The 19221-nt window shown below is 42.6% G+C and overlaps 2 protein-coding genes across 2 annotated transcripts in view; both read right to left on the minus strand.

Moving 5' to 3' along the window:
- The window catches only part of LOC116513231 (G protein-regulated inducer of neurite outgrowth 3-like), a 217165-nt gene that overhangs the window by 163538 nt on the left and 34406 nt on the right, over positions 1-19221 (minus strand). The gene's annotated exons all lie outside the window — the stretch shown is intronic.
- Positions 16808-19124, minus strand: LOC116513313 (G protein-regulated inducer of neurite outgrowth 3-like). The gene is given in 8 exon segments (XM_032224331.1): positions 16808-16902; positions 16905-17214; positions 17900-18056; positions 18059-18223; positions 18226-18272; positions 18689-18924; positions 18926-19076; positions 19078-19124. Coding segments are annotated over 8 exon segments (1200 nt in total). The 3' UTR covers positions 16808-16815.

The raw sequence follows: 19221 nt of genomic DNA on the forward strand, positions 1-19221 counted from the left end.
TTAGCTCCCTCCTCTACTTCACACTCTTCATCTCTTTTGCTTGGTGTATTTCAGCTTCTGAGCAAGCTCCATTTTATGTTGATGGTATTTATAATTCCTTTTCAATATACATATTTAATTTTAACATATCTATTCCTCCTTTTTTTAAATAGAACCAAAAAGAATACATATATAGTCACTGTGTCCAAAACTTAAGCTGTTGCATCAGCCTGATGGTGCAAGGAATTGCATTGGATTTCTGATGCAACCACTTTGCTAGGGCCTCTTGTCCATGAATTACAGAGACAAAATGGCTATTAATAAATGTCAGATATAGTAGCGGCTTGTGTGTAAGCTTAAGAAGCATGATTTTAAGTCAACTGTAAAGATATTTTATTTGTTTGTTGAAATACATTTATAGGGCCGTCCAACTGACTCTCAGTGACTCTGGGCGGCTTACACAGATAAAAGCCCAATATAAAAACAAGAATAAGTAACTGCCCCCAATCCTATCTCCATAGGGATGATGTTCCACAGGGAGGGAGCCCTTAACAGCTTTAAAACTGCATGCATAACTTTATTAGGACTTCATCCATACCGCTGATGAAGTGAGATGACGGAACAGTAAACCAGCGGAACTGCATGCCTCCAGAAGTTGTGGGTGCTTTCCTGGAGGATTTTAAAAAGAGACAACCATTTGTCTGAAACGGTGTAGGGCCGTGATGGCAGATCTATGGCACGCGTGCCCAAAGTGGCACGTGGAGCCATGTTGCCTGGCATGCACGGTCGCCCATTCCTCTTCCGGGTTTCTGTCGCGCATGCGCACGCAACGATCAGCTGCCCTTGGTGCGTGCGGCAGTGCCGGAACCCGGAAGAGCTGGTCTTCCATTTTCTGGCATGAGCATGCACACCGGCCAGCTGATTGGCATGTGCCACATACGCAGCAGTAACTGGAAGACTTTCTGGCGTGCCGGAAACCAGAAGTACATTTTTCTGGCACACCCATGCTCCCTGGGCAGCTCTTCTTCCTGGACACGGGCCAGACAAGCGCACACACGAAGTGCTCTCTTTTCGACACTTGGTGCCACATGTGCATGCACGCACTCCCTTTTTGGCACTCGGTGCCAAAAAGGTTCGGCATCACTGGGATAGGGTTTCCTGCTTGAGCAAGGGGTTGGTCCAAGGTCCCTTCAAACTCTGTTATTCTGTTAATTGAATGCCAGAAAAACTTACATAAAATTGTGCTTATTAGCATTTAAAGTGCTACAAGACTTTGATTTTTTAAGAATAAATGTCTCAATAGTTCCCAAAAGTAAAGTTTTCTTTAAAAAAGTCACATTTTCAAATAAAATAATATAAAACGTGGGCTGCTTTGATAGACTTATCCCGAGAAGCCAGTGTATCTGTCCTAATACTAGGATATGATAGATTCCTACTTCCTTTGTCTTTCAATTGAGTCCGGGGGACTATTATCTTTATGTTATGCCCCTTCATGTGATTTTTTTAGACAAAAGGCATATCAGTCAAGTTCCAGATGAACTGCTCTAAAGACTTTCATGCCTTGTTTGCTTGTTTCTCTAACCTGCAGCCTTTCAAATGTATTAGACTGTAAGTTCCAGAATTAAGAGCCAACGTGGCAGAGATTTCTGGGAGTAATAGCCTCAATTCATCTGGAAATGTGATATAATATCTAGGTTTGACATCTTATCCTCCCCAGAAGATTTCTGTACGTTCTATAAAATGAAAGGTCCATTTTTTCTTTAGTTATAAAGTCCAATTAGGCCAAGAAAAAATAAATCACTTGTCAAACATGATAGGTTCCATTGTAAAGACAAGGCTGAGTCTTTTTCTATGGCTCTTAACATGATTAAACAAATGAGGCCTGCTGGAGTGGAACAGAGTTGGATTTTTGAAGGAGATTCAACAAGCTTGGCTAAGATCAGGAGGTCCATCAATAAGCCAAAAAAATTGACATGCAAGAAAACCATAGAAGGCAAAAGATTCAGTGATTCACTATGATGGCAAGAACAATTAAAAACAAACAAAAGAAAGCAGAAAGCTGCAATAAATGTCATGTAGTCTTTAATGGGCTCATAAGTTTTCTTGTTTACATTTTGAAATTTATTGGTTTTGGAAAATAGCATCCCTGATACTTTCAGCCTTAACAGATTAACAGAGTTGGAAAGGATCTTATAGATCATCTAGTCCAACCCCCTCACTCAAGCAGGAAACCCCACACCATTGCTGACAAATGGCAGTCCAATCTCTTCTTGAAAGTCTCAAGTGATGAAGCCCCCACAACTTCCAAAGGCAACTTCTGTTCCATTGGTCGATTGTTCTCACTGTCAGAAAGTTCCTCCTTATTTCTAGGTTGAATCTCTCCTTGGTCAGTTTCCATCCATTATTCCTTGTCTGGCCTTCAAGTACTTTGGAAAATGGCTTCACCCCCTACTCTCTGTAGCAGCCCCTCAAATATTGGAAGACTGCTACCATGTCTCCCCTGGTCCTTCTCTTCACTAGACTAACCATGCCCAGTTCCTGTAACCGTTCATCATATGTTTTAGTCTCCAGTCCCCCTAATCATCCTGGTTGCTCTTCTATGCACTTTTTCTAGAGTCTCAACATCTTTTTTATGGTGTGGTGACCAAAACTGGATGTAGTAACATAAGAGCCGAGGTGGCGCAGTGGTTAAATGCAGCACTGCAGGCTACTTCAGCTGACTGCAGTTCTGCAGTTCGGCTGTTCAAATCTCACCGGCTCAGGGTTGACTCAGCCTTCCATCCTTCCGAGGTAGAAGGTAAAATGAGGACCCGGATTGTTGTTGGGGGCAATATGCTGACTCTGTAAACCGCTTAGAGAGGGCTGAAAGCCCTATGAAGCGGTATATAAGTCTAACTGCTATTGCTAGTATTCTAGGTGCGGTCTTGCTAAGGCTTTATGGTGTTAGTACCTCACTTGATCTTGACTGTATCCCTCTGTTGATGCAATTTAGGATTGCATTGGCTATTTTGGCTGCTGCTGCATGTTGCTCTCTGCTGACTCATATTTAGCTGGTTGTCTACTAAGACTCTCTCTCCCCCGCTCACAGTCACTGCTATTTCACCCAGTTTGTGTGTGTACTTTTGCTTTTTTCTTTACTTTTCTCTACATTGAATTTCATTTTCGGTATTTCGATATTTGAATTTCGGTATAGGGTTTCCTGCCCAGGCAGTGGGTTGGACTAAAAGAACTCCAAGGTCCCTCCCAACTCTGCTATTGTATTATTGTTTTGTTAGATAGGGCCCCCAGACTGGCCTTTCCCCCAGACTGATGGCCTTAAGATATTCTGAGACTCCAATTCCCAGAATTCCTAGCACACATATTTCAAGGGCATCTGGTACAGGGGAAAGTTGCATTCCATTTACATGGAAAGATTTCAAAATACTGGTGGGGGATGGAGAGGAGAATATAAATCCCGCTATGGAAAGAGGCACAAGTTCTACTCTTTGAATGAGGCGGGCAGAAAGCTAAGCTGTAGTTTTAAAATATACACTTAACATAAAAATACCTATTGAACACAAGGTAGTCTTCGGCTTACGACCACAGTGGAACCCCAAATTTATGTTGCTAAGCGGAGAACAGTTGTTAAGTGGATTTTGCCCCATTTTATGACCCTTCTTGCCACAGTTGTTAAGTGAATCACTGTATCTGTTAAACTAAGAACACTGTTGCTGAGTGAATCTGGCCTCCCGATTGAATTTGCTGGCCAGAAAGTTGCAAAATGTGTTCCTACGGCTCCAGGACACTGCGAGTGTCATAAATATGAGTCAATTGCCAAATGCTTGAATTTTGATCACATGACCATGGAGATGCTGGAACAGTTGTAAGTGTGAAAAATAGTCACAAGTCACTTTTTTTCAGTGATATTGTAACTTTGAATGGTCACTAAATTAAATGTTGCAGGTCAAGGAGTACCTGTATTTCTGATGCATAGCCAAACTTGCTAACTTCTCTTCTCTTCTCTTCTCTTCTCTTCTCTTCTCTTCTCTTCTCTTCTCTTCTCTTCCCTTCCCTTCCCTTCCCTTCCCTTCCCTCCCCTCCTCTCCTCTCTCTTGCCCTGCCCTGTTCAGAATACAACCTACTCAGAATACGACCTACTCAAAAAGTAAGTCCTAGTTTGATTTTTACACATGCACCTAATATAATCCTTACCCCCTCCAAATAAGCCCTAATTAAGACTCCACCCACTCCAGGGTGCACAGGTAAAAATTAAGCTAGAGTGGGGTGGAGCTGCCCTACTACTTACCTTCGGATAGTTGCAGGCAGGCCTCGCCCATTTCTTCTGCAGCCGGCAAGGCTTTCCTGAAGGCCTCTGTAGCCAATAACAGTGCTCCGGATCGATTTGTTATCGGCTGCAGACACTTTTAGGAAAGCCTTGCTGGCCTTGCCTGATGAAGAAGTTCCAGAAGGCCTCTGGTGGTGAAAAAGAAACCAGGGGCACGAGCGAGGTGAGTCAGTGGAGGACATCAGGGATGGGTTGCTCCCAGCATTCTTGCCGGTTCGGTGTGCACAAAAATTCTGGGCATGCACGTGCTCACTTTGCTTGCATGCATGCCAGACACGCGCTCTGCACACTTCCGCATCTGCACAGAAATAGGTCTGCGCATACGCAAAATGTTAAAAAAAAGAAAAAAATTACATTTGTGCAATTACAATTGTTCTGCCCATGTGCAGAACAGAAAATCAAAATGGCAGCCATGCAGGACGACTGATTTGGGGGTGTGGCAGGTCCGGGGCGCTGCCGGTTCCAGCGACTCAGATCGCTAAACCATTTGCTCGAACCAGTAAGAACCCACCTTTGGATGACATCCCTCCTGAAAATAAGACCTGGTACTTTTTTTAATGGGAAAAAAATAAATGACAGGGCCTTATTTTGGGGGAAATGGGTAGAAACTGCTGGGATTTTTTGTCCTCCCCTCTCAAATAAAGGAAAATTGATCCCCGGCCTATTCTCTTCCATGTCCAGAGTAAGTGAAAGATTCTGCCCTTGGGTTTTTAAACATTCCCTTGTCATCTAGAGCAGAGTTCCTATTTCAGCTTCATCAGGCATGGGGTAGCGATGTCCTTGGGTTTCAAAGAGCTTGCTGGAGAAACCCTCAGAGAGAGCAGATGGCGTTTGCCTGGCCTGAAATGCTGGGTCAAGCAGAGATGCTGTAAATCACAGTGACAAACAGCAGTCACCTCGGCTGGTTCTTTGGCAAACATCCCCCTCTCTGGCACATCCATTATTATTAGAGTGCCATAAAGAGAAATATTAGCTCAAGGAGGTGGCACTCAGCAGCTCTGAGGGGCAGACGGAGTGCATCAAACCAGTGGGTCGTGTTGATGCTTGGCAGACTCTGTTAGGTCCCGTGATCACCATAGGGTTGTAGCCAGTGGTGGCTGTGGCAGTGAGAGAAAAGCCTCCTTAAAAAATCTAATTGCTTCACTTTCATTTGTTTTTAAAATAGATATGGGATCCACCCCAGGGGTGAAATCAACTTACCTTCGTTACCAGTTCGCGCGCGCACTAGCTTCGCTCTCACACACACCACCTCCGTGCAGGCGCAGAGGGTCAAAAATGATGGCGTCCGGGTGGGTGGGCGGAGCTGCTAACGAATGCACCTGCAAAGGTATGTAGAACAGCAAGGGAGGAGGGAAATCCGTGGTATTTCCGACAATCAGCTAATATAAATCACATGTCACAACTGATCGTTGAAATACCAGTTTGCCTGAACCCACAGCAATTTTTTTACTACTGGTTTGGGCGAACCGGCAGCATTTTTACTACTGGTTCGGGTAAACCGGTCCAAACAGGGAGCATTTCACCCCCGATCCACTCCCAAGTAGAAAAGGGGTGGTTCAAGGCAGCTTACAATATTAATACACAACTAAACAACACAAGGGAATATTATATGTCCATTGTTCATTCACCAAAGAAAATTCCTCTTGGTTCAGGTCTGCTACTGAAGCTTTCAATGCTTCAAGTTCTAGGACATTTTTTAAACTTGTTTTTATTCTGCCTTTTTTTCATATGCAATCCAAGGCAACAAACATTCCAATATTCCTGTTTCTGGTGTAAGGTCCTTGTCCATTCTTGAATCTGACCCTCAGAGGCCACAACAGATGAATAGGGAGAAGGACAGTGACTAGAAATCAAGCATTGTAGGTGGAGGATCCTAGATTGTTCTTGGTTGGTGATGGCGATGGTGCAATCAAAACTTCAACCATTTACGTACAATCCTCTCCGTCATGTTGGTCATCTGGACATTTTTGGCTGTTCCTGGTAAACACTCCTGAAGCAAAGGGAAAGTATATGCTTTAACTATTGGCTTTAAGGAGCTTTTGTTCAAGGGCAGCTTTGAATGTAAATAAGGAAGCCAAATTCTGCAGAGGTGGAAATCATACTCCTTGTAGAGCAACCTCTGTTGCCAGAATATAAAAGTTAGCTGCAAAATTCATGGATTTCTAAGTATGGCATTTTGGAAAATGTCATTTGTAGTGAAAAGTTTTTGGTGCATTATTTTTTTACTTCCTGGTCTGCCTTCCTGCTTGCCATCCATCCATCCATCCATCCATCCATCCATCCATCCATCCATCCATCCATCCATCTGTCAGCCTCTGTTTTGCTGCTTGCTTTCCAGCTGCCATTGAAACGGGGAGGGGGGGCATGTAATTTGGGTGTGGGAAATATTCTATACAGGATGATTGTTAATTGGGAGTTGTTCTCACCATCTACTGCACATGTGGCAAGGAGAGGAGTTTCCCGCCAAGGTCAACTGTCCGGCATAACAACCTGATGATGATTTTTGAAGATGTCTCCCATATGACACCTGTGGAGTAATTGGATTGGACTATGGGCTGGGGTTACTAAGGGGAGGGGGAATGGGTCATACATTTATATCTATGCTTCCACACGCTTTTATCTCAGATCCAGCTTTGCTTAGCTTCTATTTACTTATAACCAGTAAAAGTACTCTTAATTCTGCAAAATGGAGTTGAGTGGTTTCTTTCTTGGTTATTAAGTGAAGCAGCCTGACACCATCCATCCATCCATCCATCCATCCACCCACCCACCTTACCTATCTAGATATAGTATAGATATGTGTGTGTTTTTGTGCATGCATGCATGCATGATAAGAGGAACTAGAACAATCCATGGGAGATACTTGTTAGCTCATTGATGTCAGCCTAGCAAAGTAATCCAGACAAGAAGCACCAAGTAGATTCATCAGTTCTACTTTGTTGTGAGGCCACGTTAACAGAACCTTGAAAGTCTGATAGCATATTTCTCCCCCATCACTTTTACAGCCTGAGATACTAGGGAGGGTCCCTTCTGAGACATTTGCCATGTCCCTATTCCTGCTGCAGGCACAGCTGCCTCTTATCCGACCATTACCCTGGTTGAGGCTCTCCCCCATCTCCCAGGGACATTCGCACATACCCTTAACCTGTTTGACCCACTTCACCAGGCTATCAATTGAAACTAATAACCAGGCTATCAATTGAAACTAATAACCAGGCTATCAATTGAAACTGTTTACACGCCAGAGGTGGGTTCCTACCACTTCACACTTATTCGGTAGAACCGGTTCGTCAAATCTACCGAACCGGTTAGAAGAGGTTCCACCAGTGGACCCGGAAAGCAGGCCACACCTACAGAAGAGGTTCCAAATTTTTTTGAAACCCACCACTGGTCCTTGGATATGATTATTCTACACTATCCTGCTCATATTTATAAAACTCAGTGCCTCTGTGAAAGGTAAGGATGACTACTGTGTTTGTGGTGCAATCAGAACATTGCGTGTGTTGAAGTGTTTTAATGCAAACCAAAGATGCCTTTTAAAAAGAAGTTTACATCATATTCTTATGCATGCCAGTGCTGTGTGTGAGGTAATTTAAGGTGGTTCTGACAAGTGTCGTCGGCATCTTCATATCCGGTCACATGGGCGGCAAGCCACTCCCATCCGGTCACATGGGCAGCAAGCCACTCCCACAAAGGAGGCCACACCCACAGAGTAGGTTCGAACAATTTTTGAAACCCACCACTGTTACACGCAAAGTGTTTGCTCTCCTTCTGTGCTATGTTTGTCCCATCGATGCTGTGGGCTTCTCCAAGCCAAGGGTAGGACATTAAGGTTGAAAAACTCAAGTCGAAGCAGAAAAGGCCGAAACTGCTTCTTTGAAAGACCAGCGTGTCTCAGCGCGAACAGCGCCTGAAAGAAACATTTTACATAAGCCACATGAATGCCTCCCAGTTTCCCAGTGGACCCTTTTTTTTGTAGTACTGGTTTCTTTTCATCCAGAATTTTCTCTCCAGACTTAAAAGCCGTTAACATTAATGATTAAAGCTGTGGAAGAAGTTTGACGCATGCATTATTAGCACCTATTCAATAGGAGGGATCTTGGAAGTCCAGGAAGTCCTCGACTTACGACCACACTGGAGCCCCAAATTTCTGTTGCTACCTGAGACATTTGTGAAGTGAATTTTGCCCCATTTTATGACCTTCCCTACTACCATTGTTAAGTGAAACATTGCGGTTGATAAGTTAGTGACCTGGTTGTTAAGTGAATCCCCATTGCTTGTCAGAAGGCCGCAAGAGGTGATCACATGACCCCAGGATATTGTAACCGTCATAAATGTGAGTCACTTGCCAAGCCTCTGAATTTTGATCACATGATCATGGGGATGCTACAAGGGGCGTGAGAAAAACGGTCATAAGTCACTTTTGTCAGTGCCGTTGTAACTTTGAACGGTCACTAAATGAACTGTTGTAAGTCGAGGATCACCTTTATTTTATGGCTACCAATGGAAAGCTCTTGTCTCAGCAGGCAATTCCTAAAAAGCTCCACAGAACCTTTGATAAAATGCAATGAAATTAGTTTAATGATTCGAGGTCCCAAAAGCCCTAGGGAAAGTGACTTGTGACTGTTTCTCACACTTATAACCGTTGCACCATCCCTATGGTCATGTGATCAAACTTCCAGTGCTTGGCAACTGGCATGTACCTATGACAGTTGCACTGTCCCAGGGTCATGTGATCACTTTTTGAAAACTTCCTAGCCAGCTTCCAGCAAGCAAAGTCAGTGGGTGAAGACAGGTTTGTTTAATAACAGCATGCTTCACTTAACACCTGCTGTGATTTGCTTAACAACTGTGGCCAAAAATGTCATAAAATGGGACAAATCTCAGTTAACAATTGCCTTGCTTAGCAACAAAAAATTGGGGCTCAGTTGTGGTTATTAGTCCAGGATTACCTGTAACCTCCAAGCAGTGGTGGGATTCAAATAATTTAACAACCGCTTTTCTGCCCTAATGACCAGCTGGGTAGGTGTGGCTCGGTGATCATGTGACCGTGTGGGCGTGACCAACTCAACATCACTCAGGTTGATGTAACAGCCTTAGCTGTTACAATGTAATAAGGGTTAAGTGGAGAAGCCGTTTCTGTAAGCAGGGCAATAAAGGTTAGGCTAGAAACAACACCAGAATGTTTCCTTCCTGCCTTCCTTACAGGATTAGCCTTGTAAAGTGGAAAAAACAAAAGGAGATTTCTTCCAACAACTGGTGCTCCGAACTGCTTAGAAAGTTAACAACTGGTTCTCCCGAATAGGTGCGAACCGGCTGAATCCCATCACTGCCTCCAAGCATATCTCCTGAAAAATCATGCAAGGCAATGGAGCCGGGGGTGGGGCAGGGAGGTATGCTTAACAACTGCAGTGAATCACTTAACAACCCTGTCAAAAATCATTGTAAAATCAGGAGTAACTCACTTAACAATCGCCTTGCTTAGCAATGGAAATTCTGGTCCAAATTTTGATCCATCCATCCATCAATCCATCCATCCATCTGGAAAACTTCTTACATAGGCACCCAAAGTGATTCACATCAAAGCAGAGGTGGGTTGCTACTGGTTCACACCAGTTCAGGCGAACCGGAAGCGGAAATTGAGTCAGCAGCGCGCAAATTGTGTGCGCACCGAACCGGCAGTAATGCCGGCAGCAACCCATCCCTGAATCAAAGGTAGTGTCAGGTCTGCAATTATATCCCTTTTAGAATTTTGGCCTGCACACTTTCTCTTATTTCATTATGCTGTTTCTTTAGTATAGTTGATGGGAGGGGGGAATAGACAGGAGTGAGATTGTGGAATGTATTGTTTTCATTCTTTACTAGAAGCCAAGGTCATCGTTTGTCTCTGCACCAGTACACCTGACCAGAAGCAGCTGGGGGTGGATGCCAGCATGGAAGAAGAAGATTGGACCATGTGATGGATTGTGGGTGTGTGGACAAGATCATGAACTTTTAACTGGGTGGAATTCTGATGTCATTTCCAGTATTGGGATCCATAGCATGATGCCAACATGTCTGTCTTATTAAATTGGAACTTTAAGGATAGTTTTGCCTTTGATTCTGATTTAATTCTACATGATACTTGGAATGCTGACAGGTAGATGCACAGTATAACTTAATATACTCCAGTTGTACTCCACTTCCTTTGGACTTCAACTCCCATCAGTCCCAGCATGGCCTATGACAAAGGATTGTGGGAGTTATAGTACAGATCATCTGACAGGTACCATATTATCCAATTTCTGGGGTTTTCGAATCCAGAAAAGGCAAGGGGTTTCAGCATTCTTGCGACTGTATCCCTTTTTATATTGCCATATAAACCTTTCTTTCCAAATCAAAGCAATTAACAGATTTGAGAAAAGGAATATTTTTTATTGGAAAAACAACATAACTGAGCTGATTAATTACAGTTTTAATTCTTTTGTAATTGCTTCTGCAAATCAATTTAATTCTAATGGGGATATAATAAGAAGCAAATAGAAGTTGCGTTGAGCTTTTAAGGAAATGCAGGATCTAACCAATAGGATGAATATATGAAATGAATTCATTGTCTTGTCATGTTTTCACTAGTAGAACACAGGTTCAAAATCCATTTCCTTGTTTCCACAGTCCAGAATCTTCCTGCAAATTTGGGCTTCCCCTTCTTACTGTATTTGAAGTACAAAATCAACAAACCAACAAATCTATAAAACAGAGATAATAAAGACATCATTTTATTATATTTATTTCTGTGGAAATCCAAGATGTAAAACAGCAAAATGTGGAACTTCCTGCTGGGAGTTGCCCAAACCCATAACGTAACTCTGGCATTATTATTATAGAACCAGTTCTCACATGCATGTTTTAAAGTTAATACCCAAAATAAATGCTACGGTACAGCTTCAAGCTAAAATTTAGCTATTTGGTATAGCACATCAGTCAGTAATTTTCCCTGTTAATATATAAACCATAGCTACATGAACATAAGGCAACTTTAGCAGCCTAAAAACCTCATTTCAGGGGATGGATTGGATCCTTGGCAAGCCAGGTCAAATTCCAGCTATAAACCAGATGGTGAGATTGCCATCTATTCATACTTTAATGTATTGTTAGGCTAAGAGTTTGTGTCTGCGCATGTGTGTCAGTGGTGGGTTTCAAATTTTTTTAGAACCTCTTCTGTAGGTGTGGCCTGCTTTGTGGGAGTGGCTTGTCGGCCATGTGACCGAGTGGGGGGTGGCTTGGCAGTCATGTGACTGGGTGGGTGTGGCCAACTTGTAAAATGTGGTGAAACTCACTTAACAACGCTCTTGCTTAGCAACCAAAATGTTGGCTCAAAAACTCTGGCATTTGAAGCACGCAAGTCTTAAAGCTGTCAAGTTACAAGACCCTTGCACCCCTAACCCTTTGGAGAAAAAAACCCCAGGGGTGCTCAAACTTGACAGCTTTAAGACTTTAAGGTTTAGATAGGATTCTTAGAGGCAGGCGGGGTGATTGGTGAGCCAGTGAGCAGTGGGGATGGCAAGGGTGGTGCGGAAGGGTGGGGGGGAGGGAGCTGGAACCGGTTCTAAACGGCACGGTAGATTTGTGGAACCTCTTTTATAGAAGAGGTTAGAACTGGCAGGAACCAACTCCTCGTGTGTGTGTACCCACAATGTTTGTGTCTGTACATTGGCCCTCTTTCAATCTTTTCACTCAAGAGATTTCAAATTTGGATTGGCCATTGAAAACTTAAACCTTAACCCATTCTGGTCCATCTCTATATATTCCCATTGCTAATGATTTCATGAGTTTAAGTATAATTTGATGGTTTCTAATAAGGCAATAGCTGAATGATTAGAATAGTATTGTCTAAGATTGCTTGAATGTTCTTGTCGTGGTAGAAATGGGTGTATGATATGGAATTGGGATTCTTTTTAAAATCTTTTTGGGAAGAACAGAAGTATCTGGGGGCCAAACAGGGTAGGTGGGCAAAAGAATCATTTGGCAGCAGCTGCCACAGGATGTGTTGTCCCTTTTTTTACATATCTTATTGACATACACACCCACAGACATCCCAGAGGTGTTGACCCTTATTATTAATAATGATTAATAAAGGCTACTAAAGTTGCTTATATTCTGCATTCACACTGCAAAGTCCTCAAGAATAATATCTCGTAACATGAAATGTGCTGGTGTTATGGGCTTTTGGGGGGGAACATCGAGGGCACATTATTGCTCGACAGCAAATGTGTTTCAGCAGGCTTTTGTGCCCATTGTATTGTCACTGTGAGTCCCAAGTTTCCCCCCCCCCCTAGAAAAAACAACACATATATACTCTAGATGTACTCTCTCAATTGTTCCACCTGTTTAAGTGCAATCTCTGGAAGCATTACCTTCCCCCATTATTGTCAGTTCTTAAAACACTTAGGTATTTCTCTATGTATTGGAAACACTATAATTAGAGGTGTTTGGGTTGAATTGAGAACCTTAAGACAAATGTTCCTGTTTCCTCAAGGTCAAAGTAGTTCATTCTTTTTGACTCTTTCCCGTTTAAATCCATAATTTGTTTCATTCCTTACTGAAAAGCCGCCAGTCTTGTAAATGAAGAGCGGGAGTCAAAAATAGAGGCCCAGTTTTTGTCATGGACTTCAAGGCCATCTACATTTAGATAGATGTCTTTTAGCTGTTTATTTCTCCTATTGTTCTGACCCGCTATAAGCGATTCGTAATCATTGGTTTGTAATGAATTCTCACTAGACAAGCTCTTCAAAGGACTCAAGATTCAGAGCCTTAACCTGAAGAGAAAAGGTGAAAGAAAATGTCCGAAGATTCTTTTACGGATGCCACATCACAATCCATGAGGACAATCTGGATGAAAACAAGGCATCTGAAGACACAAGAAGAAGCAAGAAGAAACACCAGGACTCCGGAGAGTGAAAGAGCTGCAAAGTCAGATTGGGGCCAACAGCATGACCAGAGGCAGTAAGAGAAGCCAAGCGTTCACAACTCTTACCTCACAACACCACCAACATTTACTATTATTCAAATGATCCACATATAATTCACATTTTGGACAATAAAAGAGTGTCAATATTACAAACTTCATCAACAGGACAAACCCCATACATGGAAATTCAATAATCAAACACTTATCCAGGGTAGAACTGGATAAACATGGGCAATTTGAGAAAAGAGCAAAATATAAACCTAAGGAGATGCCAAATTCAGTGTTCAGTAATTGGTGGTTTTTTTCAAGCTGGACTCCATAAATGTTTCAGATTATCTATGGCTGACATTAGCTAAACCCTCGCAGAGATGTATTGATTTATTGTGGAAAGAAAACAGGAGAATTTAGGAAACAGTTGGTGAAAAGTGTACATTCTACAACTTTCTTCAGATTGGTAAGGCTAGCTAGGAAGAGCTATAGCAATTGTATAGAAATTACTTTAAGGATGATTCCCAAATGCAATTATACCCATGCATTTTTCTTTTAAGAAGCTGTTCTTCCACAGATATTTCCTGGAGAAATGAAAAATCTGATCATGAGTATTGTTCTACAGGAAAATATGTTAACAAGTTAAAAAAAAAACCAAAAGAATTGTTTTCCCCAAAAGAATTTGGGGAAGAAAATTAGGGACAGAATGGAATAGAAACTGGCAGTGCTAATAGTTAGAATGTGAGAGCCCCTCTGGCCATTTTGCCCAAGTACCTACTAACTTGGCATGCTGAGAATCTAATAGAATATAATTATCCTTCATAATTAGGAATGGTTTCCTTTTCTAGACAGAAAATTCACCATTCATGACATACCTAAAGGAGAGCTGCAATGGCTCAGTTTAAATACGCTGAGCTTCTCAACTGGAGAGCTGAGAGCTCGGGTTCAAGACCTGAGCTCCCTGCAATGGGGTGAATTCCCGTTATTTGCTCCAACTCCTGTCTACCTAGCAGTTCGAAAGCATGCAAATGTGAGTAGATAAATAGATACCACTTTTGTGGGGAGGTAACAGTGTTCCATGCGCCTTTGGCATTTAGTCATGCCGGCCACAACCATGGAAATTGTTTTTGGCAATGCTGGTTCCCATGGCCAAGAAACAGAGATGAGCACCGTGCCTAGCTAGAGTCAGACATGACTGACAGGGAAATATTTACCTTTTATACCTAAAGGATCCCATTGCATGTCTGCTGTTAAATTGAATCTGGATCAGCAGGAAAAAAAAACCCAGTGGGATTAGGAATCCTTTTCTCAGTTTAGGGGCCAACTCCAATGATTTCAATAAATTTGTTAGTGCATAATCTTCAAATTACAATACAACAAGCCAGATTTTAGTTCCTTGGTGTAAAATTTCCCTCCGCTGCTTTCAAGGGGAACCTTTTCAGATAATTGCTTCTCCAAAGGAATCCTAAAAAAATCTGGTTCACTTGAAGAATAACATTGATTTATGTGAAGTTTATTAAAATGGCTCAATTTTTCAAAACCTCTTTAGTTATTAAGCACATAAAAGCAGTCAAATTTAAGTAGAATGAATGAACAGAAGTGAGAGGATTATAGCTTTAAGAATCTCAGCTCTGCTGGTAACATGAGTAAATTATCTAATCTTTGTGTTTCCACCCTGGGCTTTTACTATGAAGATATAATCCTCTGGCCTGTTTCCCCAAAAACTGGAGAATTGTCTTCAATACTAGAGGTAATATACAGCACAGCTGCTATGAATAGCAGCTCACAATCATGTTCTTTTTCCCTAATATATTACCAACCATAATTTCCATATGATTAGAATAATTTCATTACCATATAGAACTGTTGTGTTAATGATTCATAGCAACTCAATATGACGAAGCTATTTTATGATATATATATCCTGACCAATGTTTCTCAACCTTGGCTGCTTGAAGATGTGTGGCCTTCAGCTCCCAGAATTCCCCAGACAGCCATACTAGCTGAGGAATTCTGGAAGTTGAAGTCCACACTTCTTAAAGTATCCAAAGTTGAGAAACACCACTCCAGACTGACATGGTCTGCTGTTGATACTAGACAAAACATTGTGATTTCTACATGAAAAGCATGTTAATCAATTACTGAATCTTCTTATATTTGCATAGAGGATCAGATAAAAATACAACACATAGAACTTCATTTCCTATTTGTGGTTTGTAACCCATTTAAGGAGTAAGATCTTACTAGCTTGACACTGATCTTTTTGCAAATAAACAACTCTGCTTTGTGTATATTATAATAAATTGTTCCCTATACAATGTGTTCCAAATATACGATTCCAAGTTAGCATGAGAATCTTGTACGTATCTGTTCAAAAACAAGTCGTATCAAGTTCAATGATGATTTGAATATTTTTCTGTAAATGCAGTTGTTTTTCCCTTTGATGAGTGTTCTCAACCTTCAGAACTTACAGTTCTCAACTGTATGGACTTCAATTCCCAGATTTCCCTAGCCATCAGGCAATATCAGGAAAACAAGCAGACAAAATCCACGCAGCAGGCATTATATAGGCTGGAAATGTATACACAAAAAGACTGCAAAAGATTCTACCAATTCTTAATTTCTCCAATCCACTCTAGATTTCCATCCATCCTATTTTCTCTAGTATTATGTGAAGTGCTGGTGTGTGTTTGTGTGTGTGTGTGTATTCATCCGTTCTCTGAGAATCATTAGAGAAAACAAGGCACAAAACAAAAAGCAGCATGTAAATGAATACACGGAAAATCCCAAATGCTTAAGACAAAATCTGGCTTTGAAGTATCAGGACAGTTGGAACTTATGCACTTTTCATTTGAGATTAAGCACCTTCAGTGGGGCAAGGCTGGCAGTGGCTGCCAATGGGCAAAACTCAGCTGGAAGGGTTTGGGCACTAGATCCTGTATCTAATGTGTAGACGAGTCTCAACTTTGAAGGGTTTATACCGGGTGTCTAAACCTTGGGAACTTCAAGACTTGTGGACTTCAACTCCCAGAATTCCCCAGCCAGGCTGGCTGGGAAATTCTGGGAGTTGAAATCCACAGTCTTAAAGTTCTCAAGTTTAGACACCCTGTGGTTTATAGAGTTAAGAAGCACCATTGCTTCTAACCTTTCTAACCCAACCCAACTTTCCTTCTTTCCATTCCCCAGTTTGGGAATGTTTTTCTACATTATCTCATGAAAAAAATAAAACAATCTATTTAAGATTTAGTCACCCCTCTCTTTTTATCTAAAGCTAATGTGGGTTACTTAAGTAACCTGACATTCCTGAATTGTGCTTCACCATGTACTTCTATTTTATTTTGGCAAATGACTGGGAAGTTCCCGGCATGAACCTGAATGTTTCATGTGTTATTTGCAGAAATTCGACAGATGAAGGCATGTTAACCAGTGGGAACGAAATATACCGTCATCATCTCCTCTCTCCTCAACCCTGTATCTGCATATTAGAATCTCAAATATCCATAGAGTTCCTTGTGCAAGTACACAAGTGCGCACAAACGGATGTGCTACGTTCCCATCCTCGTTTCTGATTTTTTTTTCAGTCCAACACAGAAGAAGCCCCAGGACGAACGCAACAATTTGGGCGCCGGAAATTCTGCAGCATGGACTGAAAAACGCTGTGTGATGCCTCCCTTTCAATTTTTTGTTTGAAGATGTATCTGAAGATATGGATTTACGGGCCTGGGGGCTTTGAGCCTTGATCAGTTTTTCATGCTCTCTGATCTGCCTCTGCAAGTGGTTCTGGATAGCGATTCCCAACGATTCTGGATCTAGGGATGCTCCATAAACCTCCCAGGTCATGCCCTGTTCATCCCACACAACATCCCTGACACGCTTGGACTGCTTCAGGTGCATTTTCGCCTCGGCAGCAAAGCCTTGGGCCCTTTCTTCTTTTTCACCAAGGACGTGGTGTAGGACTTGAAGAAGGTAGGAGCAGCTGGCACATCAAGCACCAGGCCCTTCTGGATTTTATCACTCTGGATTCCTATGGCAGCGCCAAAAACTTCTACTCAACTTGGAGATTGGATTCTGACTGGCCAAAGTTTCTGTCTTGGAATTACCAGGAACCGTATCTTGCTTGCTTTCTGCTACAACTGGAGCACTCATTGTTCGGGAGCCAATAATAGACCCTGTCCATGTTGATCTTTTGTTCTTCAGATATGAGATGGACCTTTCCTTCTCTCTTTAGATGCATAGCAATGGGAAAACTGGGCAGAGCTGTCTCAAAGGTTATCAACAGCCTTGATCTGCAGCTGTTTCTCCTGATAGGTCCTTCTTCAGTATCCATACCGATACTATAGCCTTGGCTTGTTCAGCTGTCCTGGGACAACAAAGGAAGAGGATGTTCTCGGAACGAAGAGGGATCAGCGGGTTTGATATCTACTATCGATGCTTGGGGTTGCAAACATGGAGGTAGTTTGGTTTCAAAGTTTGCAGGGTGCTGGGTAGACACGGGCGGATGACTAGAGCCCAGACTGATTTTGGGAAACGGGTCTTGCCTTCTGCAAAACTGAATTGTCTGACAGTTGCTGCGGAACGTCGCCGCGATTTTTAGGCCACGCCGTCGTTTGCACCTCTGTCCTCTTGGCCAAAGTTTCCTGAGAATCATCAGATGAACGCACCCTTGCTGCCTTATCCAACAAAGCTGCACAGATCGGATCGTGCATGTTTGTGAGATTCTCCTGAGTCTAACATTAGGACTTCCCAGAGGGTTTTCTCTTGCAGGTGGTATTTGAACACGTACCTTGTGCATGATGCCAATGGGGGAAGGTGTTTGGACAGTGGCTGCAAGTCACCAATGATTTTCAGGTTGCTCTTCCCTCTGGCTCCCGTGTAAATCACGTGCAACTGATCTTGGTCTTGTTTCGCCTCAGGAGACATGTTCTCCTTCAAGAATGCCGTCAAGATACTTGGGCTGGTAGAAGCTGACCTGCTTTCCACACTGCTACAGCTTGAACCCCAGCGTCTTGATGAGTCCGCTTATCGTCTCTGCCTCTACAGATTTGTTCTCGGGCTTTACAGTCATTTGTACCTGTGTCTTTGAATTTGGACAGGTTTTGTACCACTTTGCTGCAGGCTCCTCACTGCCCGTACACAACGTCTCCAGGGTGCTAAATTCGGATGCAGTCTGTGGCTCAGTCTTAGGACAGACATTTGCATCATTTGCATTCCCCAATTCTGTTTCCACACCAACAGGAGCTTTTGGATTGAGACCCATCTCATCAGACGAAACCAAGACTGGACTGGTTTCAGAGATGATAACTTCGCACATATTGTCCTTCCCCACAGGAGATGCTTGCTGGTATCAGAATAAATAGGAAGGGAAGGAACAATGGAATAATCCTTGGATTTGCTCTCCGTAATATCAAGGTCTCCTCCAGGAAGTACGGTTGCTTTATCAATTATATTACATGATTGTCCGCCACCTGCTTGGAATATTTTGGTTAGCCTCTTGGGTAAGAGGCACTTTAACTTCACCATGCTCTGAGGGGTGGGCTTCAGGTACTGATGTTTGGACCCTGGCTCTGGAGCCCTCCTGCTTAGCGTAACCTACTGGTTCTGGAGCTGCCATGCTGCCTTCTTTGGAAAAGCTGAAGGACCCAGGAGAAAGTATGTTTGGATGCTTAATGTCATATTCACAATGCCCAGTCACTCTTTGGAACGTTGGTTTCTCTGCCAGAGTTCACCTTCCAGCAAGCATCCTCCAGACAGCTGGTCCTGGCAGTAAAAGGATATCCATTACTGCTGCTTTCTATGCTCGCTTGCTTGCACAGGTGTTTAGGAGATTCTTCAGCTGTGGACCAATGAAAGCTTAGTAGATCTCAGTGGATCTTGTACGGTCCCCATGGAAATGCGACACAGTACAAATTCTAGACAAATGTTGCGTGGCAGTTACAAATTCTTTATAAGATACGCTCAGGCTGAAGGATGCATCAATCTGTTG

Source organism: Thamnophis elegans, chromosome 9 (assembly GCF_009769535.1).
Source record: "Thamnophis elegans isolate rThaEle1 chromosome 9, rThaEle1.pri, whole genome shotgun sequence".
Lineage (NCBI taxonomy): Eukaryota > Metazoa > Chordata > Lepidosauria > Squamata > Colubridae > Thamnophis > Thamnophis elegans.